We start from the raw sequence: 26623 nt of genomic DNA, 5'->3' as shown, positions 1-26623 counted from the left end.
AGTTTTGCAGCGCTGTCCTCCGACTACTCACGGCTGTCCTCATAGGGGTCGGTGACGGCCACCTCCACAAACTGGGGCTCGTCAAACGTGTGCGGTGATTGGCTGGCCGTGGGCTCCACAGTCCCCGTCTTCCGTCTGGCTTCCGGTCTGGGTGGCGTGGTCCTCAAGCGACGCCGGAAGTAGCTCCCCGCCCTCATCTGGGGTCGTCCTCTGCTATCCGTGACGGTCTGGGTCCGAGGGTCCTCCTGGCGAGGGCTTGAGGTCCTTGGCGCTGCCTTCGTCGTGTCCACTGTCTTTGCCGAGGTTTCGGACGTCGCTCTTGTGGACGTGGATGTGGAGCTCAAAGAGGGCACACTAGATGCGGTTCGGGATGACCTGAGGGGTGGAGTGTCGGCGTCAGCTACCTTGGGGGCGGTGGTGGTGGTCGTGGTGGCGGTGGTGGGTGTGTTGGGAGAGAGGGAGTTATTGGTGGATGATGCAGCAGGAGATTTTCTGGAAGAGGTTGGGTGCGTTTCGCTGGACAGACGAGCAGTGTCCACAGTCTGAACGGAATCGTCAGCCCCTAGGTGTACAGAGGAGGATGCGTCTGGCAGCGGATCGTTTACCTCGTCGTCGTCAGGTAAGATCTTTGTGGCCGAGCTCGACTTTAAATTTTCTTCTTTTGTACTGTCTTCGAGACTCGCAGCTGCATGTTTTCGCGAACTCTCGTTCAAATTCTCGCCGTTGGTGGGTGTCCAGGCCGGGTCGTTGACCATATTTTTAGCGTGAGCGTCGTCATCTTGGTAAGCCTCAATGTCTTTTTCAGGAGCATTCATCTCTGCGTCAATTTTGACCGCTTCGGGAATGCTCACTGCCTTCGTGGATGCTGGCGTGGTGGGGGAAGGTGTCTTTGTCGGTTTCGTTGTCGTCGTTGTTGGAGTCGTGGTTGTTGAGGTCGTCGTTGTTGTAGCTGCTGGGATTTGTTTCTGCTGGGGAAGGGGGTTTCCTACATTTTCCCTTGGAACGTTTCCAGCTTTCTGTTCGTCAGACGTTCCCGCTGTTCTGCTCTCGGTTTCCTTGACCACAGCCGAGGCAGGTACGAATGTGTTCACTTCTGGGGAGTTGAGCGCCTCTGTGGCGTTCTCTGACAGCAGCAGCGAACCGTTCAGCGCCGTCGTCGTCGTGGGGGCCACCGTGGTGATGGGCTTCACGCCGTACACGACAACGTTGGGGCCCAGCTTGCTCTTGACGGCAGACACGGAGCCTCTCCTGTAGTACTGCGCCACCCGCTCCACCTGCACATAGCCCACCCTGGGTAGCTTGCGGTACTCGGGGTACAGGAAGGCGCTGGCCGGGTGGTCGGGGTAGGAGGAGGTGATCTTGTAAATGGTCTCACGAGGGTGGGAGGGCCACCTGGGCGAGGTGAAGGTGTACCCCCGGTCCGTGCCGGCGTCCATGGGCCACAGGTTCACGTGCGCACGTGCTCGCCACCTTCCCCGTCGGCACAGCTCAAGGCCGTCGACCCCAACGAACCAATCGGGGCTGGGTACCATCTTGACAACGAAGGACACCTGCGGGAAAAGAAAGCAGAAATGATTCTTAATAGTGTTATAATACCACATACCAACGTGCAGGCTTAAAGAAGGACTGAAACCATCCCTAACAAACATTGCGGACTGTCAACAAAATCAAATGAAGACAGAAGTCTTCCGGATTTTTAGATGTCAGTGTCAGAAGACACATTTTATAAGCTTGAACAGTTTCAACAGCAGTATGCATGAGCGCGCAAACTTGTCCACGTTCTTCTTTTGAAAAACGGAACAAATATGAACAACTCCAATTTACTCCAGGTATGTGAATCTCAATTTGCCAACTGTCAGTTTGTCTTAAATTACAGAAATAGTCAAGTTTATGAAGTTGCAGTAAGTTATCCGAACGTGGAGACGCATAGAATCATGTCATTTGTTTCAAAGTGAAAAGGACTTCGCAGTAGAAAGCGACTGATTAAATCTAACACAAAAAGAAATATTCAAGTAATATCATGAATCTTATTTTAAGCCAAAGAGACAAAGAGACGTGAATTATACTGTCGACGGAAACAAATAATCTTGGATTTCAACTTGAAGTTTATCAAATTTGACACAAATAAAAACCAAAATTGTCAGTGGTTGTGTGTGTGTATGCGCGCGTGTGTGTGTGTGTGTGTGTGTGTGTGTGTGTGTGTGTATGTGTGTGTGTGTGTTTGTTTGTCTCTCTCTCTCTCTCTCTCTCTCTCTCTCTCTCTCTCTCTCTCTCTCTCCCTCGGCCCCTCTCTCTCTCTCTCTCTCTCTCTCTCTCTCTCTCTCTCTCTCTCTCTCTCTCTCTCTCTCTCTCTCTCTCTCTCTCTCTCTCTCTCTCAAGGACAGATTGTAAGAAAAGGCGTAGCCTTAAATCTTAATCCTTGTTAAATAAAGTTCAATTCAATTCAATTCTCTCTCTCTCTCTCTCTCTCTCTCTCTCTCTCTCTCTCTCTCTCTCTCTCTCTCTCTCTCTCTCTCTCTCTCTCTCTCTCAAGGACAGATTGTAAGAAAAGGCGTAGCCTTAAATCTTAATCCTTGTTAAATAAAGTTCAATTCAATTCAATTCTCTCTCTCTCTCTCTCTCTCTCTCTCTCTCTCTCTCTCTCTCTCTCTCTCTCTCTCTCTCTCTCTCTGTCAGTGTGTTTTGCCTTCTTTAGTATTGGATACCACCACACAGTGCAACCACTTACTTTGGAGTGCGCACCATCAGCGGAGATGAATGTAGACGTCTTGCCCTCCCCTCCTCTGATGGGGTCGCAGTGGAACGTGTCATGGACACCTTGGTAACCCTGCGGCTGACTGTCGTACAGCACCGGGTCTCCTTTCTCCGCAAACCGCTTCAGAGCCGGGTCCGCGTATCCGCCTTCCGTCCAAATGTGGTAGGTTGGGGCATGGGTTCGACCTGGACAGTGAAAAGTTATAAGAGCTTCAAAGTGAAATGAATTCGCAGTAAAAAGCGATTGTTTTGACCTAACAAACAATATATTAAACAAATCAAGTAATATCATGAACCAAATGTGGTAGGTTGGGGCATGGGTTCGACCTGCACAGTGAATAGTTGATGCAGTTAGTGTTTCAACGTGAAATTAATTCGCAGTAGAAAGCGATTGTTTTCAGCTGAATTTTCTTTTTTTAATTTCAAGTAATATCTGTGGGCCATTTTGCTTGTTTTGTTAAAAATTTAACTGATATACGTTTGTTTTGTCTGTGTGAGTTATTATTTGGCATGCTGGTTTGTTATCTTTTGATTGCTTAAATACTAAAACCCTATCAGTATTAGCCAACAAAAAAATTGAGACACACGTTCGAGGATCCGCGATAGGCAAATACTTGTGCCAAGCCCTGGATGTTATTAATTGCAAACGTCGACGTTGAATAATAGACATAGACATAGACATAGACAACTTAATATCTTGGATAAGAATGAAAGTGGTGCAAAACGTTTGTGCCATTGGGTTACCTACCGGTACATATCTCTCTGTTCTCTTTGTCTGTCTCTCTGTCTGTCTGTCCGTCTGTCTTTCTTTCTGTCTCTCTCTCTCTGCCCGTCTCTCTCAGTCTCTCTCTCAGTCTCTGTCTCTCTCTCTCTCTCTCTCTCTCTCTCTCTCTCAGTCTCTCGCAGCCCCCCTCTCTCTCTCTCTCTTTCTCTCTCTCTCTCTCTCTCTCTCTCTCTCTCTCTCTCTCTCTCTCTCTCGGTGCACCCTCTCTCTCTCTCTCTCTCTCAGTCTCTCGCAGCCTCTCTCTCTCTCTCTCTCTCTCTCTCTCTTTCTCTCTCTCTCTCTCTCTCTCTCTCTCTCTCGGTGCACCCTCTCTCTCTCTCTCTCTCTCTCTCTCTCTCTCTCTCCCCCTCTCTCTCTCTCTCTCTCTCTCTCTGTTTCACAGAATAAGGAAGAACAAACAGAGGACAAGGTCACAAAGGCAGACTGACAAAGGCTGAGTGTAAGAGAAGCGAAAACAGTAAACAGAGCTGGGAAAATAAAGCACCGTTAACCTTTACCGGCGGATCTCAGAGCAAGATTTAAAACAACGATGTCTGCGTCTTATTACCGGAAAAGGTCATGCCCACAAGGTGCACTATAGTCTGGTCACAATCTACAGGGTCTACATGATTCAGGGGCACAGATCCTCGTGACCGTAATCTCTTGTTTTTCTTCTCGTTCTTGATGTTCGTGCTCTTGTTGTCACGAAGGACAAAAATGTGTGCGTGTGAATTTTGCGAAAGGCAGACTAGACAGCATGATATTTTTCGACGGACGTAGCTATCAAGTTCTTTTTACATTTAGTAAAGTTTTGACTTAATGTTTTAACATAGAGGGGGCATCGAGACGAGGGTGGTGCAGTGTATGTGTGTCTGTGTGTGTGTGTGTGTGTGTGTAGCGATTCAGAGTAAACTAATGGACCGATATTTATGGAATTTTACTACAAGAAAGTTTCTGGGAATGATTTCCCCAGAGGTTTATTTCATTTTTTCGATAAATGTCTTTGATGACGTCATACCCTGCTCAAGTTTTGTAAAAGTTGAGGCGGCACTGTCACACACTCATTTTTCAATCAAATTGATTGAAACGTTGGCCAAGCAATCTTCGACAAAGACCGGACTTTGGTATTGCATTTCAGCTTGGAGGCTTAAAAATTAATCAATGACTTTGGTCATTAAAAATCTGAAAATTGTAATTAAAATTATTTTGTTATAAAACGATCCAAAATCAATTTCATTTTATTTTTCATCATTTTCTGATTCCAAAACCATATAAATATGTTATATTTGGATTACACACAAGCTCTAAAAATTAAAAATATAAAAATTATTATTACAATTAAATTTCCGAAATCGAGTTAAAAACAATTTCATCTTATTCCTTGATGGTTACTGATTCCAAAAACATATAGTTATGATATGTTTGGATTAAAAACAAGCTCAGAAAGTTAAAAAGAAAAGAGATACAGAAAAGCGTGCTATCCTGCTCAGCGGAACCACTACTGCGCTATTCTGGATCGTCAATTTCACTGCCTTTGCCACGAGCAGTGGACTGACGATGCTACGAGTAGGCTTATACGGTCTTGCTGAAAAAATGCATTGCGTTCAGCTTCATTCTGTGAGTTCGACAGCTTGAATAAATGTTGTATTTTCGCCTTACGCGACTTGTTTTTTACTTGAGCCAAGTATGCAACCGTAAATGTAAAATTGCGAGTAAAAAATACCCGTTACTCGTAAACCATTGCAAATTACCGATTTTGCAACCTACCTGTACGACCACACACCCCCCCCACTCTCTCTCTCTCTCTCTCTCTCTCTCTCTCTCTCTCTCTCTCTCTCTCTCTCTCTCTCTCTCTCTCTCTCTCTCTCTCTCTCTCTCTCTCTCTGTTGAGAAAGTGCAAGCTGCACTATACCACTTAATTCACAACAATTAACTCGCAATTTACCTCAATGCAATGCATTTTGTGTACATATGTATAATGTGTTTTCACTTTAGTTTTCTGTTAAAATGTCGAATTTTAGTTTTTCTATTTTCTATTTTTTATCTTGTATTTTTATTTCATGTTTGTAGTTAGTCCCTCTCTAGGGCGAGGGCTGGATGTAAAAAAAGCAGACCACTGCTTAATCTACTACCCTCGTTAAATAAAGAATTGTCATTGTCATTGTCTCTCTCATAACCCCCAGGAATGATCAATCTTATCTTACCTAAGTACATCTGATTTCATCTTTCTCTTGGCCCCTCACATGGGCGAGGGCTGGCTGTAAGTTAGGCACCTGTTTGCTTATGTCATTCCCTTGTTAACAAGTAATATCCTGTCCAATTTGATCTCTTCCTGCTTCTAAAAACAAATAGCTGGCTGAAATTGCTGAATCTTTTGGCATTGCTTAATCCAGCACTTGAATCGAGTAAATTCAGACAGGACTTTGTTAAACTCCATCCGGCTTAGATTCTCGTCACCCTACATTCTTGCCCCATTCAAGTCCCACATTTTGAGCGGAAGCCGTTAAAGATTGTGAAGACCCCCCCCTCCAGACATACAACAAACAAAGCAAGGAGAATACACAAACAGCGGGCCAGCTGAACATCTTGAAGTTCGCCATTGACCCAGACAAGCGGTATGACGTGAATACAAAAGTAGGGAACTTTTTTTTTCTCCTCAAAGGGAAAAAGCAAAGGCGAAAAGGCCAGCGTCTTTTCCGGATTGGACCGGAGGAGCATGCTCAACTCAGATTCAGTTCTTCTGTGTCAAATTCTCTCGACAGAAATCATGTGAGCTCTAAGATGAAATATGAGTTTTTTGCAGGCTGTGAAAAACAAGCGTTGCCGCGAAATGTCATTCGTCCACAGAATGGTTTCGTCATTGACAGTTGATACCCGTCGCCGCACGAAGGAGATTTCCCTTGGGTCACCCGTAACACAAAAGGTTAAGGCCAAAGACGTGCACCGGGACTGATTTTACGCCGCGGAGCAAGCGGGATTCGACCCGGGGGTCACCCGTTACAGGGAAAAGGTTAAGGCCGAAGACGTGTACCGGAACTGATTCCCCGCCGCAGAGCAAGCTGGGAGCAAGGCGGCGGAAGTAGGTCGACGGGGTGCACATGTTTGCTGAGGTTTGTCACCTGTAAGCTAATCCAGACCAGATTGTTTTTTAATGGCCGCACACGTGGTTACAATCGGTAAACCCTGGCTGTGGATTCACCTACTAATTCTCTCTACCGGCTTGTGGCTTTAGTTTTTTCTTCCACAAACAAAAGTGATGCCGGTGTGTAGACAGACGGTACGGTCGGTCTATCTGTCTGTCTGTCTGTCTGTCTTTCCCTCTGTCTGCCTTCCTCGCAGTCTGTCAGTGTGAAACATGAGTTTGGAGAAGCACATGCGGGCCGTTTTCGTATTCCTAATGTTTTATGCACATGAGGTTTTTTTCGCAGCTTCTGCGCTTGCGCTAAAACATAAAAAGATAATATCCTGTCTAACTGGGATATTTCTGGTGCATTCTGAAATGTTCATCAATGAGTCACAAATATGCGCGTGACACAGAAACGGACATAGTTAACCGTGCACGTGCACGCACTTATTGTGACACACGCAGTAGGCCACACTATGACACGCACTTAAACACTTACCCGCAGTAACTAATAAGCACAACTATCAACCAGACACAGGTTTGGCAGCTCTGAATATTGTTCAACATTATTATGTTGACAATATTGTTTAGTTTTGCTCAGTCGGCTCTGGTTTTTGTTACTGTTTCATGTTCTAAATAATCCGTATGGGCCCAATAGAAAAGCCTTGAAGCCTCGATCGAAGCCTTGCACTTCCCCAACCGGGCTTGCAAAAGTAGACGCAGACTGATTCGACAGTCCTTTACTTCATAAAGATTCATCAAGAGTGCCATCGTAAAAAATTGTTTAAATGTGTACCACACGACTTGGCGGCTTATCAGGCAAAGGTAGAAATGCTTTCAAAGTAAGAAATAACAACTTCGACAAAGCCCGTTGGTGACATCCGTTTATCCTTTGTCTCTATTCAATTTTTAAACAAATTAAAAATCGGTGATGTGCCGAATACATCTTCAACGCCGCTCCTTTGAGGCAAAGCCGTTGAGTGCTTCAAGGAGTAAAACGGTGTCAGTGTGCCAGTAGTGGCTACGTGCCGGTATACCGTCACGTGCTTCAGCTATAACATCCGGATGCACACCGGAACCGGAACCGTTGGCTGGGAAATATGATTGATAAACACGGGCTCTCGTTCCGGTGTAACCTTGCGGCAAAATGGTGGATTGCTGCGCACTTGCCAGCTTGTGGATAGTTTTGGTGCAGTGCACTGACACACGTGCGAGACGTTTCTGTTTACTGTATTTGTTTACACTTGCAACCTATAACAGTATCTGCCGTGCGTGTGTATGTGTGTGCTTTTATAAGTGTGTGTGTGTGTGTGCGTTTATAAGTGTGTGTGTGTGTGTGTTTGCGTGTGTGTGTGTGTGTATGTGTGTGTGTGTGTGTGTGTGTGTCCCAGACAAGCCAAACCGTAATTATGACAGCTGCTTCATTAGCAGCTCAGCAACATATTATACATAGTAGGAAAGACAGACCGAGACGGACGGTGAGAGGAAGACAGAGAGAGATGGACAGGCAGACAGACTGACAGGCAGACGTGAACAGCTTGTGTGGTAAACTGATAGACGGCTGAACATGAAGATGAGATTAGTATGTTTTGGTACTCGAATCTGTCATTGTTGCTGAGAGTTTCTGACAGTGGCTGACTATTCTACACTCTGCGCTGATTGCTGCTCATTCGCAGTAGTTCCAGCACAAGTTGCTCCATGCCATTATCTGAAGACGTCACAGGGCTCCCAAAGTGTGCTTTCCTGCGTCTTGTACGAACTAGAAGCCGAAAGAAACGTATTATAAATTCATGGAGAGGGTCCCGCGACGCACTGAACCTGAAAATAACAGGTCCTGGGACGCGGCATTTTTATCTGCCATCATGCGTACCGTCAGTACAAAACATGTTTTGCCCGTTATGCACTGACGCGAATTTACAGACCTAATCTAACCGATATAATGGATACGATCAAAATATTTTTGTGAACGGCTCAGAGAGTTTAAAAAAAGTCAGGATTAAATGACATGATCGCTCCAGGGATCATCTGTCGACGAAGAATGTGCCTTCCAAAATTCGCACCCTCTAAAGTTCCACTGAAAGGGTCATGGAACCCCCTAAACATAAAAGATGAGGGTCCCGGGACCCTGTAAGTGGAGCGTATGTGGGAAGCTCTGCTACATAATTGAACAAAATCGAGTCTATCTCTCTTCGTCTTGTGAAGTCTTCTTCGTCTGCTCGCAGGTTTCACCAACCAGATTCCATCCTACGTCTGCGTCCTCTTCTCTTTATCCTGTTCATTTGATGGACGGCACACCCATCATGTACGAGGATGAAGATCAGACTGGCTGGAGCATCAGATTTTGCAGTCTCGTCCATGTTTAAAGTGTTTGATGCACGAGGCTTAGATTCAGCGGCAGTTCTTTTGATTTCCTTTTCCTATCTACCCTACTCCTTCACCTTCTGTCGGTGGGGAGAGCTCTTTGGTCTCAGTGTCTGTCTTTCTTTATGCTACCCACCCCCCCCCCCCCTCCTCCCTTTTGCTAATTATGATGTTTTTGGGGTACAAGAAACTGCTACTGACTTATCTTTAGTTTACTTTTTTTTTCTTCCTTTTTTTTTTCTTTTTTTTTTTGGGGGGGGGGGGAGGGGGGTTGGGGCTTTGACAGCGATTTTCGTTTTCAGCTTCACAATTTATGGGTGTGTCTGGTTTCCCATTGGGCTAAGGATTAGGTTTATGTTTGAGTGTGTGTGCTTTTTACATTTAGTCAAGTTTTGACTAAATGTATTAACGTAGAGGGGGGAATCGAGACGAGGGTCGTGGTGTATGTACATGCGTGTGTGTGTGTGTGTGTGTCTGTGTGTGTGTGTAGAGCGATTCAGACTAAACTACTGGACCGATCTTTATGAAATTTGACATGAGAGTTCCTGGGTATGATATCCTCAGACGTTTTTTTTCATTTTTTTGATAAATGTCTTTGATGACGTCATATCCGGCTTTTCGTGAAAGTTGAGGCGGCACTGTCACGCCCTCATTTTTCAACCAAACTGGTTGAAATTTTGGTCGGGTAATGTTCGACGAAGCCCAGACTTCGGTATTGCATTTCAGCGTGGTGGCTTAAAAATTGATTTATGACTTTGGTCATTAAAAATCTGAAAATTGTAAAAAATAAAACATTTTTAGAAAACGATACAAATTTACGTTTATCTTATTTTCCATCATTTGCTGATTCCAAAAACATATAAATATGTTATATTCGGATTAAAAACAAGCTCTGAAAATTAAATATATAAAAATTATTATCAAAATTAAATTTTCCAAATCAATTTAAAAACACTTTCATCTTATTCCTTGTCGGTTCCTGATTCCAAAAACATATAGATATGATATGTTTGGATTAAAAACACGCTCAGAAAGTTAAAACGAAGAGAGGTACAGAAAAGCGTGCTATCCTTCCCAGCGCAACTACTACCCCGCTCTTCTTGTCAATTTCACTGCCTATGCCGTGAGCGGTGGACTGACGATGCTACGAGTATACGGTCTTGCTGCGTTGCATTGCGTTCAGTTTCATTCTGTTAGTTCGACAGCTACTTGACTAAATGTTGTATTTTCGCCTCACGCGACTTGTTTGGTCTTCAGAATATTAATAGTATATCGCAGCAGATTTAGTTCAAATTTTCAGCGTGACTTTATACATTATACAGCAACAAGTATTTATTTATTTTTTTATTTTTTTGGGGGGGGGGGGGGGGGGGGGAGAGGGGGTAAGGTCATACAGCCGAGATACATTAGTAAAAAGTATTTTATTTCAAAACTGCATTAGACTTTTCAAGTAAATGACTATCCGACCAATTAACACGCTGAAATTTCTTTCAGAGTGCCGAAAACGTTGCCGTCATTGAGCTTTTATGCCGAACTTGATTCACAGTGGAGGAAAGGGGATGACAATGCGATGGCAATTTTGGCAAATTTGCCGAAGAAAGTAAAGCCCAGCAACATCCCGGTACCCTTACTTTTCTCACAGTGTTTTCTCTAAACTAAATCACCGTTTCGGCGGACTGGTTTAACGCGACCCTCCCGACAAGCCGGATCTTATATCGGGCACGAATCATTGTTTGATGAATTACGCCTTGTCATTGTCACAAAACAATTGCTTGCATTGGTCATAATCTCCAGTTTTACGCCCTTCTGAATCCTGAACTGTATGGCATGAGTCACATCCGTGGAAAATAATGCTTAGTGTAGTCATCAGTGTTCACTTCGTAACTGTAACGAAACAATTGCTGGCAATGGTCATAATCTACAGTTCCTTTTACGCCCTTCTGAACCCTGTACTGTATGACATCATATCCGTAGAAAACTGCTCAGTGGAGTCATCAGTGTTAACTTCGTAACTGTAACAAAACAATTGCTGGCAATGGTTGACATCTCCAGTTTCTGTTACGCCCTTTTGAAACATGAGTCACATTCAAAGAATTGAATGATTAGAGCCATCATTGTTAAGTTCGTAACTGTAACGAAACAATTGCTGGCAATGGTCATAATCTACAGTTCCTTTTACGCCCTTCTGAACCCTGAACTGCATGACATCATTTCCGTAGAAAATAATGCTCAGTGGAGTCATCAGTGTTAACTTCGTAACTGTAACAAAACAATTGCTGGCAATGGTCATAATCTCCAGTTCCTTTTACGCCTTTTCTGAGCACTGAATTAACTGTAATGAGTCACACGCAGCAAATAACGCTTACTGTTACCTACTGGTCTTGTGACCACACCTTTAGCACAGACTACACCTTCAACAGCAAAAGACATCCATCATCGTTTTCTCAATAGTGCACCGAGCTAAAAATGACATTTGACATATCACAACATAATACAAAAATAAACACGGTTTGAAAACACACACTGCAAAGCATTGTTCTTTTCGTGAGAGTAAGCCAGCCTTTCTCTCTAAAATAGACTATTTATTTTTGCGGTTGCGCATATACGCTCGATCCGGCTGCAGCGCCTTTTTCACAAAGTAATATTTGACAATGCATTATGGAACAAACCGGAAGCAACAACAAATGGGACGTGGGATTTTCCTTTTTAGAAGGTAGGAAAGGTCATCGTTGTTACCCAGAAACGGCTCACGGAAACCCACACACACAGACATACACGCACACTCACACACACACACACACACACACACACACACACACACACACACACACACACACACAGTTAACACCCGGTGTTTTCACTTTTTTAGTTCGTGAAAATCTGTTCTCATTCAGAGCAGGTCTCAATGCACAATGTTCTCATTCAGAGCAGGTCTGTGAAGTGCACACTGCTGTAACGGGATACACAAGGGCGGTAAACTCAGGACAAACGTCTTGACTCATTCACAGATTATGAATGTCGCGTTTCTATCTTTAGAAACGCCAGACTTTCTATTTTTAGAACCACGAAACTTTTCCTTACATACACACATACACATAAACATACCCACGAAGGCATGTAAGGATATAAGCACGCACATATGCGCCCCCCCCCCCCCCTCCTCCCCTTACACATACATTTTTTTCAAAGGCTACGTACGTGGTCGCCCCAAACGCCCTTACCACCCCCACCCCTATCTCCATCTAAACACCTCCCAAATAAAAGTAAAATTCTGAAACATGTTCTTGAAATGTGTTTTCTTTCTATCATTCTTTTTCTTATTTTATTGTTTGTCCCCCCGACGAAATACAATGTGCATTGCGTGGAACTTTTCAAAGCGACTTTGTGACACAATGTGTGCATTTACAAATGCGTATGGCATGCGAGCAAGGTGGCAGGTGCGCGTTTGTATTTCTCTTAAATTTCAGAAGAAGAAAACTTTTCTAAAGTATTCAGGCATTGGCAGATGTTAAGTCATCCTCACGAAGTCTCTTTGAAAAGACGATCTGGTTATTCCTGGTGAATCCAGACAATAGTACTATGTGGATATGGATGAGTTTAAAATCCTCCCACAGCTTAGTGAGTAATGAACGTATATGCGCAGTAATGAACGTGTTTGCGAAGACACAACGAAAAGCGACTTATTTGTCACTCTTCTCTTTCGTACAATACGCGCTGATGACAGAACTTACATGCCACCAAAGCTCTATTTCAACATGCACTTTGGAAATGGTTCAGCTCAAATTCCTCCGTCAGCATAGTGACTAATGTGCATGTTTACTCGGTTACAATAAAACAGGAACATCTTTTCTTTCAACGGTAGAATCTGATCACAAAATGTATACCTGCCATCAAAGCTCTTTTTCAACATGAAGCGTATACGTAACAGCACGAGAAAGAGGAAGTGAATCACACAAGCATACACACGCACACACACACACACACACACAAATGCCCCAAGTTGACAAGTTGTCGCTCAAACAAAACCCACCAGGCTGTCTTCAAAGTGATCCTAACGATGTGTCATCAAACTCAAAGTGATCTTAAGATTAGTCATCGAAGTCGATGCATTATGCACGCGCTGACTAACCATGCAAATATCAGCTAATAGGTCATGAACTCCATTAATGAATCCGGTGGGTTTTTTCGACGTTTTTCTTTGAATGGAAAGCTTTGTCGCTAGGTTGCAGCTGTCTCTTGGTTCTCTGCTGCACGCACTTGACTCTTTTCGCAGATTGAACAGAATGAGTTATGACAACAACAACAACAATAACAACAACAACAACAACAACAACAACAACAACAACAACAACAAATATGTAATGAGAAAAACTACCATCACCAGCGCGAAAGTTTTCAGATCGTACCAAACATTTTCCCTCAGGCTATGCAGGGGCGGAACAGTTAAGCCAGGGGGTGGGGGGGGGGGGGGGGGTTACAACCTGGGGTCCAGGGGTCTGCCGACCCCAAAGCTGAAGAATGTTAGCTATTTTATAAACAATTCGTGGCTTATCCTTCATTTTAAACATGATCAACTGGTGGAGAAAAAAAATCACAGACCGAATTTTTTATTTTTTATTTTTTTACAGACAGAAAATGCTTCTTCTTTTTCTTTTTTTAAAGGGGGGGGGCGGAACCCCTGTAACACCCCCCCTCCCCCCCCCTACTCCGCCCCTGCTGTGTAAAGGGGGAACAGTCAACACCCTCACTCAGTCACCCACCGACGCCACCCTCACGCCACAGATACACGTGAACCCCACACTGAACCGTTTTAACCCAAACAGACCCCAGCCTGGCCTATTTTCGGGTACACACTGTAGACCGGTAAGGAAATCACACCCGTGGATTTTGCTTACTCGTACCGGCGCCCATTGATGATGTAAAGGTGTACAGGGTTTGGCGGAGGGACTCCACGACCCAGCAGGGGGAAAAGAGAGAGGTAAATAGATGGTCGCGCTACTGGCAACTCAGCGCACGTGATCATCGTGACCTTGACACCGAGCAACCGACGCACAAACAAAACAAGACACTTTGCGGCGAGATTTTGCTTTGATCCGAGCAGTCGATAAAAAAAAATAAAAAAAAGGTAATGAATGACCTTTTTTTTTTTTTTTAAGACAAACATTTTGCATCGGTATTACACTTTTCCTGGGTAATCTTTCAACTTGTATTTGACGAAGGTTGAAAAAACATCTGGACTAAGGCCTTCTCCTTTGCCATCTGCTTTGTGACCTTGACGAAACTAGGAAAGGAAAGAAACGTGCATCAGTCCGGTACAGCCATATGGGTTGTGGGGACGATACAAACAATTCAATAACCAACCAACCAACTTGCTTGTGACCTTGATGCCCTTGACGCAGTGTACTTTGAAGATAGTGGCAGACACAACAATCCTCATCAACATCTTCCTGCACGTGCACATTTGTAAACGACCGAGTTTATCTGGAATTGCGTTGGGGTTGTTGTTTTCTCTGGAATATATAGATGAATTTGTCTTCTTTGGTTTAATATATTGGCTTTGATGTTCAATTCTTACATTCTTTTGTCGAGTTATTTTCAAATCTACAATATTCGTGCGATTCTGTTGACGAATCTGGGAACGTCACACAGGGTATCGAGTCCATTGAAAGAATGAATAGGCAGAAGGATTTATATGTGATCGGCCGATGATTTGTATTCAATACAATCTGCATTCGATATCATTGGCCATCGATCTGTGTGTGTGTGTGTGTGTGTGTGTGTGTGTGTGTGTGTGTGTGTTATACACACAGTAAAACTAAAATGTTGCACACAACAAAGGGTAGATTTAGACTGGTGATTCATTTCGTCGTTTCCGCCCCACAAATTGTCGCTTACCGGACACAGTCACGTAAGACTTTGGGTGTGGTAGCACTGAGTTATACAAACTAAATATAGATATCTCAGTGGTGTGATAGAGGGGCATGGAGCGGCTTGACTCGGCCAAGGTTTATTTATGCCTGGTATTGTTTCTCGCATCACCCGTGTGCATTGTCTTCGTCAATTGCCAGGATTTCTACATAGAATGGAACAACCTGAAGGGAGGAGAACGGGTGTTGACGTGTACGCCTATATAGGAGTGAGCATTCGTGTCGTATGATCATTGTTCGACTTCCATGCCGGCATCATTCGACAGCGACCGAGAACTGGACTTACGGGAGGGTGAAGGTGGTTTGGCTGAGATGAGAGAGATGGGGGTAGAGGGCGGGGGGGGGGGGGGGGGGGTAGAGGTGTGAGGCTAAAGAGAAAGGATTGAGCATAGAGAGAGAGATTATAGAGGGGAGGTTTCGAGATTTTGGGGAGAGAGAGACAGACAGACAGACAGACAGGCAGGCAGGCAGGCAAACAAACAGACAGACCGAGAGGAAAATCGAGAGATTACAGGAGAGAGAGGATGAGAGGAGTTGTTAGAGAGAGAGAGAGAGAGAGAGAGACGGACTGAGAGAGAGAGAGAGAGAGAGAGAGTTGTTTTGGAAAGAGCGAGAACGATAGAGAGAGAGGGGAGAGACTGTTGGAGACGTATTAGAAGTTTGGAGAAAAAGACAGACGACAGCAGAGAGAAAAATAGAAAACACACACACACACACACACACACACACACACACACACACACACACACACACACACACACACACACAACAACAAGCAGAACAGAATGAGGGTTGCGGACAAATTTCAGTTGGGATCAGAAAAAGACGTGTGAGCAGAGATGTATCAATGATTTGTTGGAAGTAATCAGTGAGCTGATCTTTACAATTTGAGTAGAGAGAAAGAGGGGGCAGGGGGAGGGGAGGCGGAGGGGGGAGACGAGGTAAGAGTCAAAGAGAATGGTATTTTATGACTTGTCGACACACTATCGATCTCTATATGTGGATAGTCTTTACCATCTTGTACTGGTCTTCAAAAAGGTAACACAATCAGTTATGTCAACAGAAGCAGGCGCAAATAAAGACAAGTCGCGTAAGGCGAAATTACTACATTTAGTCAAGCTGTGGAACTCACAGAATGAAATTGAACGTAGTCCGCCGCTAGTGCAAAAGGCAGTGAAAGTGACGAGCCTGTTTGGCGCGGTAGCGGTTGCGCTGTGCTTTATAGCACGCTTTACTGTACCTCTCTTCGTTTTAACTTTCTGAGCGTGTTTTTAATCCAAACATATCATATCTATATGTTGTTGGAATCAGGAACCGACAAGGAATAAGATGAAAGTGTTTTTAAATTGATTTCGAACATTTAATTTTGATCATAATTTTTAATTTTTTTAATTTTCAGAGCTTGTTTTTAATCCAAATATAACATATTTATATGTTTTTGGAATCAGAAAATGATGAAGAATAAGATGAACATAAATTTGGATCGTTTTATAAAAAAACAATGTTTGTTACAATTTTCAGATTTTTAATGACCAAAGTCATTAATTAATTTTTAAGCCACCAAGCTGAAATGCAATACCGAAGTCCGACCTTCGTCGAAGATTGCTTGGCCAACATTTCAATCAATTTGATTGAAAAATGAGGGTGTGACAGTGCCGCCTCAACTTTTACAAAAAGCCGGATATGACGTCATCAAAGACATTTATTGAAAAAAATAAAAAACATATCCGGGGATATCATACACAGGAACTCTCATGTCAAATTTCATAAAGATCGGTCCAGTAGTTTACTCTGAATCGCTCTACACACACACGCACACACACACACACACACACACACACACACACACACACACACACACACACACATACACACATACACACATACACCATGACCCTCGTCTCGATTCCCCCTCAATGTTAAAATATTTAGTCAAAACTTGACTAAATATAAAAAGCGAAAGTGAAGGATTTGCGTACGAGACCTAGGCCAACATTAACAACTCGGCAGCAACTGTCCATACATTCAGCGGCCTTTGCTTTTAAATGGGTATGGGCGCGCTTTGTTTGTTTTCCGCTGCAGTGATATGTCACTTCAACTTTTCCAACGTAATCTCAGTGTCAGCTGAACATCTGTTCGAGGTGACTAGTAAACCATATTTACCTACAGTCTAGACATTGTCTCCCTCGCTCCACTTGACACACATCCTCACCGGCACCCCAACCTACATCTCCACCCCATTGCCAACTCCCCGCTAAGAAATCATGATTACCAATTCTCAGCAATCAGGTGCAATTGCCAGGGTATGAACTGATGAAAACCAGTAAGGTTCAGTCCGAATATTTGACCTTGAAGCTGCTTGATTCTACTTTCCCTTCCTCCTACACAGAACAGCTACAGAAAAGATGCTACAGCCTCAAATTTACCCAAAAGCTATTTTTTTGTATGTTAAACGTAGGTATCATTGAAACTGCAAATGAGCATTTAATTCACGTGTATAGCTTAGACATACCTCTCTGTCTTTACTCAGATGTTCCATTGTTGTGTTTATTTTGCCGCATATGTCGGTGATAAACGGGTAAGACTGTTGCATGACTTGCAATACCCTAACCAGGCGATAGTAACGTGTGTATCGTCTTGATGGATACCCAGCAAGATAGTCTTGTCGCCCTTACATAAATCAGACGCCCCAGGCTGTCTACTGTCCGAAGTCGCCACATACCAATGTACATTATGACAGTTTGAAATGTATGAATATTTTTCTTGTTTACACAATAACCTTCTTCTTCTTGTTCTTCTTCTTTCATGGGCTGAAACTCCCACGTTCACTCAGGGTTTTGCACGAGTGAATTTTTACGTGTATGACCGTTTTTACCCCCGCCATTCAGGCAGCATACGCCGATTTCGGGGGACACTATAACCTTCTTCTTCTTCTTCTTGTCGATCTACTCTGTTAGACCCAGGGCCGGACTAGGCTAAGAGGAGGGGGGGTGGGGTAGCCAGTGGTGGTCCAGGGGGATGTTCCCCCTGGCGGGGTCAAGGGGCAGAGCCCCTAGTGGGTAGGTCATATTCTGAGATAGGAAAATGGTCGCCCCTTGAATGAAACGGCATAAAATAAACAATAATAAAAAATGTTTTAAATAAGTGAGGTACATGTTTAGGCTAGGGGGGGGGGGGTTGCGCAACCCCCATAACCCCCCCGGTAGTCCGGCCCTGAGACCTGACAGCGAGACAAATGAAACTGTCTTCTCCAGGTCCTCCTTTCCTCCGTACAGCTGGCAGCAGCGAGGGAACATCAATGAGACAACAGCAATCCCACCTCTTTGCTGACAAAAAGTTGTGATTGAGTAAGTGAGTAAGACAAAGAGGTGCCAGAGCAGACACGTTCAGTCTCGACTCTTAAGATCCTCCATCGCCCTACAGACGGTCCTTACAGAAGCGTTGCATCATTCTCATCCCCAAAGGGCTCTCTGCCCTTCTCAGTGCTCGGTGGACCCGCGACTCTGAGGTCTGTGCTCATCCAGCATTCAGACCACGCGCTTCACGTGCTGACATTGCACGATGCAGGTAGTCCGTGCACGTCCCTGCACCCTTTGTGCAACATTTGGCGCGCCCGACGTGAAACCAGAGAGAGTGTAACGGAAAGGACATGCCCTTACGTACGCGGGTTGGACGGAAAGTTTGTGTAGTAGGTCCAGCAAGAAGTGGTTTGAGCTGCATTCGTCAAACGTTGCATTTAAAACTAACGCAAAACTTGAAAGAGTGCAACAGAAAGAAGAGGCCATTACGTACGAGGGTTGGTTCGAAAGTTGGTCTGTCCCGCAAGAAGCAGTTTCAGCTGCATCGGTCGAAGGTTGCATAGTAAACGAACTGAATGTGGTTAATGAAAGGGTACTGCGATAAATATCGGTGGGCCTGACATCAATTATTAAGTCGTTGAACGCCAACGTGCGTGGCCTGCTTTAGGTCTGTCTTCGACTATTACATTTAGCAGATTTGAATTCCGAATTCAGAACAAGACTTCTAGACCGTATAGAAAGATAGACCGTGCCGACAAGTTTTAACCACATTCTGATTTATGACCTCATATTTTACTATTTATTTTCAAATTATAGCAAATGGCGCACGGTCTCTGAACATCTCCACTGTTACCAACACACGTTGCGTTAGTCAAGTTGGACACACATGGCGTAGTAACTAATCGGAAGATAGGCAGAATTTTGTGCAAGCAATCTAATGAAAGGCATGCGTGGGGTGAGCTGAGTAATCTTCCACTGGAGTTCAGCAACATTTCTCCCAACCCTCGTAATCGTCTGGCTGCTGCGGTTGCTGCTGTGTTTGCAGCGTCTGCAGGAAAAGAGTCAGGTCAGCAACAAGTGACAGAGGTGCACCGGGTGTCGTGTCGGGTATCACTGCAGTTTTGATAGCGGGTAGCGTTGCATGCTTGCTCTGTATTGCGAGAGGTGTGTAAACAGTCATGCGTCTCCTTTTTGTTTGCCCATATTTTGCCCATTAGCGGGATATGGAGTTCCCTTCCACGCGTTTTGCGGCCTATTACCCAACGACAGTGGACGTTGAACAACAGACAAACAGCCGTAGTGTTTAACCTGGGATGCCTTTTGGACCACCCTGAAGACATATTATGCCTCGCGTTCGTCTTTTTTGTAGGATGTTGCTCTAGACATTCTGTCCTGTTTTGTGGGCGGGAAGGTTGCGTGTGGGTGGAGATCCAACTGAGCGAGCTAGTTTCTTTCTTTCTCTGCTTCTTTGTCAGCAGTGAACAAATGATTTGAGTGTTTGAACCAGCGCAGTTAAATGTTTTGCGAGATGACCGTAAAATCGTCGAATTAGGAAAACACTAGTTTCTGTGTGTGCTTTTGTTGTTGTTAGTGTTTTGAACGTTTTGAGTATCTCACGTTTAAAAGCTTTACTAAGATAATCTTACAGCAGTGGAACTCGCTAGCATTTGCTAGATTCCCAAAATCGAACAATATTAACATTATTATTTCTTTTCGGGGGGCGGGGGGGGGGGGGGGGGGTGTTAAAACACATTTACAAAATGTATGGTCTGAAAGTTAACTTCAAGACACAGGGGGAAAAAACTACACTTCCGGGCCCTCAGCTGGCACTTTTTCTCGTTAGTTCACAGCCGTGATTAATTACGTTTAATTTCGTCAAGTCTATTAACGTTGTCTTGTACTGTCCACGACATCCCCATGCACACGTTTTCTGACGAGTTTGACCGTAAGAAATCTAAGGAACTCCTGCAATAATTTACCCGATAAAACTCCTTTACTTATGCTAATTGATTAAATTAATGTTAATAGTGGAATCAATGGGACATTTCAACGTCAGAGACCTGATTCAGGTTTTCGTCGTATTCTTCGAGTGCTGGCGAAAATTCCTACGTGCATAATTATAAAGTAACAAGAACATGTTAAAAAAATAAGTGTTACGCTTGCTGGCATAACGGTCACTTTCTCGTCGAGTGCGGTCTTTGCCCCACTTTGGGAAAATAACGGCGTCATTTCAAAACACTCAAACACTGCAAGTTTTTCCGACGCAGTCTCATTAGTATTCTTTGACCTGCGAAGTGAGATGACACTGATATTATTTTTAGCAAAAGCGAAAGTTAACACTTCGTGAGCTGAAGGTATCAATTGAACGCGGTGAGTGACGAGAATCAGACCGGCTGGCCTTCTCTTAAATGTCAACCATCTAATGTTATATGCAAGCACTTTTTCCTGCTCTTCGCCTGTTTTCGGATGCCTTTTCGATTGCATGGTCTTCTTCTTCTTATATTAAAGTCAAGTTTTGACTGAGGGAAGTTTCCGCCCTCCCCTCTATTTCAGATGACAAAATGGTATTCATTGTTTGTCTTGACTTGACAATTTAATGATTACCTTTCGTGTTCTTTCACATTACCCGAACTTGTCAGGGCTTTTGTTGCACATCTGTATCGTTTTCTTCTTCTTCTCTCCTTTAACAAATCAAGCATAAGAAATCAGGGAGTAGTGTTTTTTGAGAAACTAACAAAGGCACATTTAACACAACATAGAAGCATACATGTACTTAAATCCTGACAAAAATCACGTGCCTGATTATTTAATCTGTTGTGGTTGTGTGGTCTAAAAACAGTATTGAAAAAGCCCTGCTGTTACACTATTGCGAAAAATAGGCATGTCCTGAGTTTGAAGGATAATCGAGGGTCCAGAATGCAGGTGGCCCATGTGCGGTACCTGCTACAATCTCTCAAGAAAGAGTGTTTACGATAGCGAGAAACAAGCCTTCGCGGAAAGGCCATTCTGGCACGAACAGAAGCCCGTCGTAAAGTGCCCAATTCCGTCCTTGACCTTAGATTAGCACGAACTGCGTCTGTCACGGTAAGCTCGTGCGATACATGTGCGTAAGTTGTGCTGCTTGTGACGTCAAAGCAACGAGAGGTTTGACGTGGTTATGTCAGGGTCAATTACCGCACACAGAGAGAGAGGGGGGGAGAGAGAGAGAGAGAGAGCAATAAACATTGCCAACGTTAGTGTATAGAAACGCCCAGAGAGGTGCGTCATATGGGAGAGTGAGAGACATAATGACAGACTTTGTTATAATGCTGATGTCGCTGTACAAAAAGATGCACAAAATTAATTGGCCGGGTCAGCATACTCACTCTTTTCATGGGAACGAGTTTGCAGCTGAAATATTAAACAAAATGCTCCTTTTCGACCAAGGACTGAGAGGAAATGGAAAGGGGAGATGAAAGTAGATAAATGGAGTGCGGAAGATTATGCTGCAGCGTGTGTCTCTTGTGAGGTTCGGTTTTATAAATCATACAGCATCGTTCAGCTGGCTTACATATTTATGAAAAATTTATATTTCAAGCTATAACAAGTTTATCAATCTATTGCGCAAATTACGCTAGGATACTTGTGGTGTTTTTCTTTTATATACAGGGATTTTGCATAATTGGAGTCTTTGAAAACGCAGGGTTGACAAATTGGACCTCCGTACACAATTTGCAGTCAGCATGTACTCGATATGTACAGTTTGTTGTGGAAGGAGTGGAAGGAAAGCTTTCGTCTCATGCACACTGTTAACGACGTTATGGCTTTTGATATATAGCATTGCCAGATATCGCGCTACTCATTTGTCAAACCAGTAATGTCTAAAAGTCCAAACGGTGCGTGTGGGGAAACAAGTGTTGATAAGCGAAATACAACGCGGAAACTGACCATCGGTAACGGATGTATCAGGGGACTGTGGTTAGGAAGACTTGACAATTCTGACAGACATATTCACTTTTAAACTACTGACAAACGGGTGCGTGGGTAACATTTTAGTTATTAGAAAGAGGGACTAGAATGGAGTCTTACTGGCAGTTGTTGCCCAACTCAGTTGAATGGTGTTCCTAGCAAATCGCGTCGAAAACTTTTAAACGCTGATAACTTCTTAGGATGTCTGGAGACATTTTTCAATTACAATTATTTCTAGATTTTTTCCGTCTAACTCAATGCGTCAAACAGCTTTCATAGTAATTAAATAGAGCATCAGGAAATGAAATTACGGACTTAAAATGATATCCAAGTTTGTCAGAAAAGAGGATAAGTGTTTCATACATTTGACAGTGTATCAAAGACAAATTGAATTTATTGCCGAGAAGTTTTGATTAATCGTAGTGAGTCGATCATTGGGGCAAGGTTTTAAGGTTTTATGTCGCTTTTGGCAATAAAGTATACGCATTCATTCTAAAATCACCGTGACAAAAATAGCACAACTGTTAAATGTAACATTGTGTCTCTCACTAACAATCAATTTGTTTTTTTGGGTTTACTCTAAGAAGAGAGCAACACAGACACTCACCAACAGTCAATTTGTTTCTTAGTGTTCACTCTAAAAAGAGAACAAAACAGACACTCACCAACAGTCAATTTGTTTTTTTAGTGTTCACACTAAGAAGAGAACAAACCAGACACTTACACACAGTCAATTCTATTTTTCACACTAAAAAGAGAAGAGAACAGACAGTCGAGTTGTTTTTTAGTTTTCACTTTAAAGCCACAGTAAGCCTCCCGTAAACCATCACAGATACTGTCAGACTTTTACACACAGTACAAACACCCTTTCATTTGAACGCTCACCAAACGGGAACATCCTAGGTGCCCTCCGTAAAGAGCGAGCAATTTTCAAAGAATTTATTTTTGCGTGGTTTATCTTACCCCTGTGCCATCGTGAACCCGTGTGATCAAGTTTCCCTTTTTCACAATGTAGTCGTCAGTTAGTAATTTGAATGCGACTCGCTGTGAGCTTATCTGCAATAGCACGTTATTAAGTACCTCTCACTATTCACAAAACAAACGGCTGTGGTTCACAAGAACTCTAGCGATGGCTTTTGACTGTTCAGAGGAACTGGCGATAGGTATAAACCGTCGTCTGCTACGAGAACCACGACCTTGCGTGACCCTGCTTCCGGGCTTCTTTTTTTCAAACTTTCAAAACTTCGAATTGTACTGATCTTGTCTTGATGAAAAAAGAATTCTTTTATGATTTAAGAATGTTTGTGTAACAAGCTGTCAATTTATTATTTAGATTTTAAAAGTTAGGTCTAGCGCCAAAACGCACCACGGTCCGATTGTCTCTGACACTCTCTCCGCAAAATTTATTCTTTGAAAATTGCTCGCTCTTTACGTAGGGCACCTAGGATGTTCCCGTTTGGTGAGCGTTCAAATGGAAGGGTGTTTGTACTGTGTGTAAAAACCTGACAATATCTGTAATGGTTTACGGGAGGCTTACTGTACCTTTAAGAAGAGAACAAAACAGAAACTCACGAACGGTCAATTCAAGTTTTGGTGTTCGCCCCAAGAAGAGAACAAAATAGACACTCACTAATAGTCAATATGTTTTTGTTGACTCTAAGAAGAGAACAAAACGGACACTCACCAACAGTCAATTTGTTTCTCAGCGTTCACTCTAAGACTAGAACTAAACAGACACTCACCAACCAGTTTTCACTCGAAGACGACAACACAACAAACACTCACTGATCTGTTTTCACTCTAAAAAACAACAACACAACAAACACTCACTGATCTGTTTTCACTCTAAAAAAACAACAACACAACAAACACTCACTGATCTGTTTTCACTCTAAAAAAACAACAACACAACAAACACTCACTGATCTGTTTTCACTCTAAGAGGAGAACAAACAAGTCGCGTAAGGCGAAATTACTACATTTAGTCAAGCTGTGGAACTCACAGAATGAAACTGAACGTAGTCCGCCGCTAGTGCAAAAGGCAGTGAAAGTGACGAGCCTGTTTGGCGCGGTAGCGGTTGCGCTGTGCTTCATAGCACGCTTTACTGTACCTCTCTTCGTTTTAACTTTCTGAGCGTGTTTTTAATCCAAACATATCATATCTATATGTTTTTGGAATCAGGAACCGACAAGGAATAAGATTAAATAGTTTTTAAAACGATTTCGGAAATTTAATTTTAATCATAATTTTTATATTCTTAATTTTCAGTGCTTGTTTTTAATCCGAATATAACACATTTATGTTTTTTGGAATCAGAAAATGATGAAGAATAAAATAAAAGTAATTTTGGATCGTTTTATAAAAAAAAAATTTAATTACAGATTTTTAATGACCACAGTCATTAATTAATTTGTAAGCCTCCATGCTGAAATGCAATACCAAAGTCCGGCCTTCGTCGAAGATTGCTTGGCCAAAATTTTAATCAATTTGATTGAAAATTGAGGGTGTGACAATGCCGCCTCAACTTTTACAAAAAGCCGGATATGACGTCATAAAAGACATTTATCGAAAAAATGAAAAAACTTCTGGGGATATCATACCCAGGAACTCTCATGTAAAATGTCATAAAGATCGGTCAAGTAGTTTACTCACACACACACGCACAGATACACACACACACACACACACACATACACACATACACCACGACCCTCGTCTCGATTCCCCCTCTACGTTAAAACATTTTGTCAAAGCTTGACTAAATGTAAAAAGACACTCACCGACCAGTTTTCATTCTAAAAAAACAACTGTTTTGTGTTCATTCTAAGAAGAGAACAAAAAAGAACACAACAAACACTCACCGACCAGTTTTTCTTCAAAAAAAAAACCACCCCCAGAAAACACAACGGACACTCACCGATCAGTTTTGACCACTGTGCGGGTGGCCGGACGACAGGGTACATGCGGGGGAACTTCTCCTTTGACCAGGCGCCGTGGAAGGTCAGTTTGTACTCGGCCACGCTGGACGTCGAACACTTGTCGTTCCCGCGCTTGTTTCTCCGTCCGCCCCGGCGACCTCTCCTCTTGCCGCCGTCCGCCGTATCCAACAACGACGACAACACGAGGAGAGTGAGGAGAAGAAGTGTCAGAGTGTTGTCACTGTGCAATAATCCTGCCATTTTTGTCTTGCAAATGTCTGCCAGTGGTAGTCAGTCACTTAAAGTGGTTTGATCGTTGTGCTTGTTTTTCAGTCGCATTGATCTGACTTCTTAGAGTTTTTAGTAGTTTTCGATGGAGTGTAGCCTAATTAACTGGTCGTTTGGGGAAATCGGTTTGTGTGTCTTGAGCTGATATGTTCGTCTCGTCTAAACCCAAGTGCGTTTAAATGTCTTGATGGATTTTTTTCTCCACGCTGTTTTCGAACAGCCGAGCAGTTGGCGAGCTTTCGGTGCTTGTGACCAAATCAGTTTTGTTTTGACAGTTAGAAAAATTCAAGTTGCCTTTCAACAAATGTATCTTGTGCCTAAGATAACAATAATATCTCCACAGAGAAAACACTTATATTATTTCACCCCATCCAGGCAGGCACTCAACACTTTTTACCGGCGCCGACAGCACTGCTACAGACTTCCAGAAAACGCTAGTCAGTTTCAATAAGCGAGACGCAAGCTTGCACCGACAGTGTTAATTGAAGCACCTGAGTAGAGAGAAAATAACGGGATCAACACACAAACACGTGGTTTACGTTCACAAGGCGACTGTAGGTAGATACAATAGGTAGGGAACGCGGCGGCCCCCCCATCTATATAGACATCGGGCAAGCTCACGAGACATGGCTACCATTGGCTGATCGCTGGAAAGGGCGGGAGGGTACATGGCTAGACGAGGAAGGGAGGATGAGGGAGAGGGAGGGGGGAGGGGTGCGACTCATTAATAAGGAGGGCTGGGCGCTTTGTGGTGCGGTGGTGCCGGTAGTTAACACACCCGACCGCATTACACACGCACGCATACTGACGTGTGCGCACACACGCACGCACACACACACACACAGAGGGGGAGGGAGAGAGAGAGAGGGAGAGAGCGGGAGGGAGAGAGAGAGAGGGAGGGAGAGAGAGAGAGAGTGAGAGAGAGAGTGACTGTGAGAGAGACAGAGAGACAGAGACAGAGACAGAGAGAGAGATAGGCCTAGAGAGAGAGAGAGAGAGAGAGAGAGAGAGAGAGAGAGAGAGAGAGAGAGAGAGAAGCGATAGAGTGGTGTATTCACACGTACTTACACATGTTCTAATCTGAAAGCTGAACAGTAGCCTACACTTGCTCAAAAGTTCAGAACGACGCGCACGACTCGCTTGATTTTAAAAACGCGGTTTCCACCTACTGCAGACCGGAACCGAAAACAATTCGGACTGTCTTTTCTTTGGACTATGACTGTTTTATTGAAAGGAGGAT

The 26623-nt window shown here is 43.6% G+C and overlaps 1 protein-coding gene across 1 annotated transcript in view; it reads right to left on the bottom strand.

Moving 5' to 3' along the window:
• Positions 1 to 25936, bottom strand: part of LOC138982885 (mucin-2-like) — a 31659-nt gene extending 5723 nt beyond the window's left edge. Inside the window, exons 1-3 of the mRNA XM_070356282.1 lie at positions 25095 to 25936; positions 2729 to 2940; positions 32 to 1550 (exon numbers count right to left, since the gene is read on the bottom strand). Of these exons, the coding sequence (XP_070212383.1) occupies positions 32 to 1550; positions 2729 to 2940; positions 25095 to 25356 (1993 nt within the window). The 5' untranslated portion in view covers positions 25357 to 25936. The remainder of the gene's footprint in view (positions 1 to 31; positions 1551 to 2728; positions 2941 to 25094) is intronic.
• Positions 25937 to 26623: the final 687 nt, after the last annotated feature.

Source organism: Littorina saxatilis, linkage group LG12, assembly GCF_037325665.1.
Source record: "Littorina saxatilis isolate snail1 linkage group LG12, US_GU_Lsax_2.0, whole genome shotgun sequence".
Taxonomy (NCBI): domain Eukaryota; kingdom Metazoa; phylum Mollusca; class Gastropoda; order Littorinimorpha; family Littorinidae; genus Littorina; species Littorina saxatilis.
This window is presented reverse-complemented; position numbering and strand designations above follow the sequence as displayed.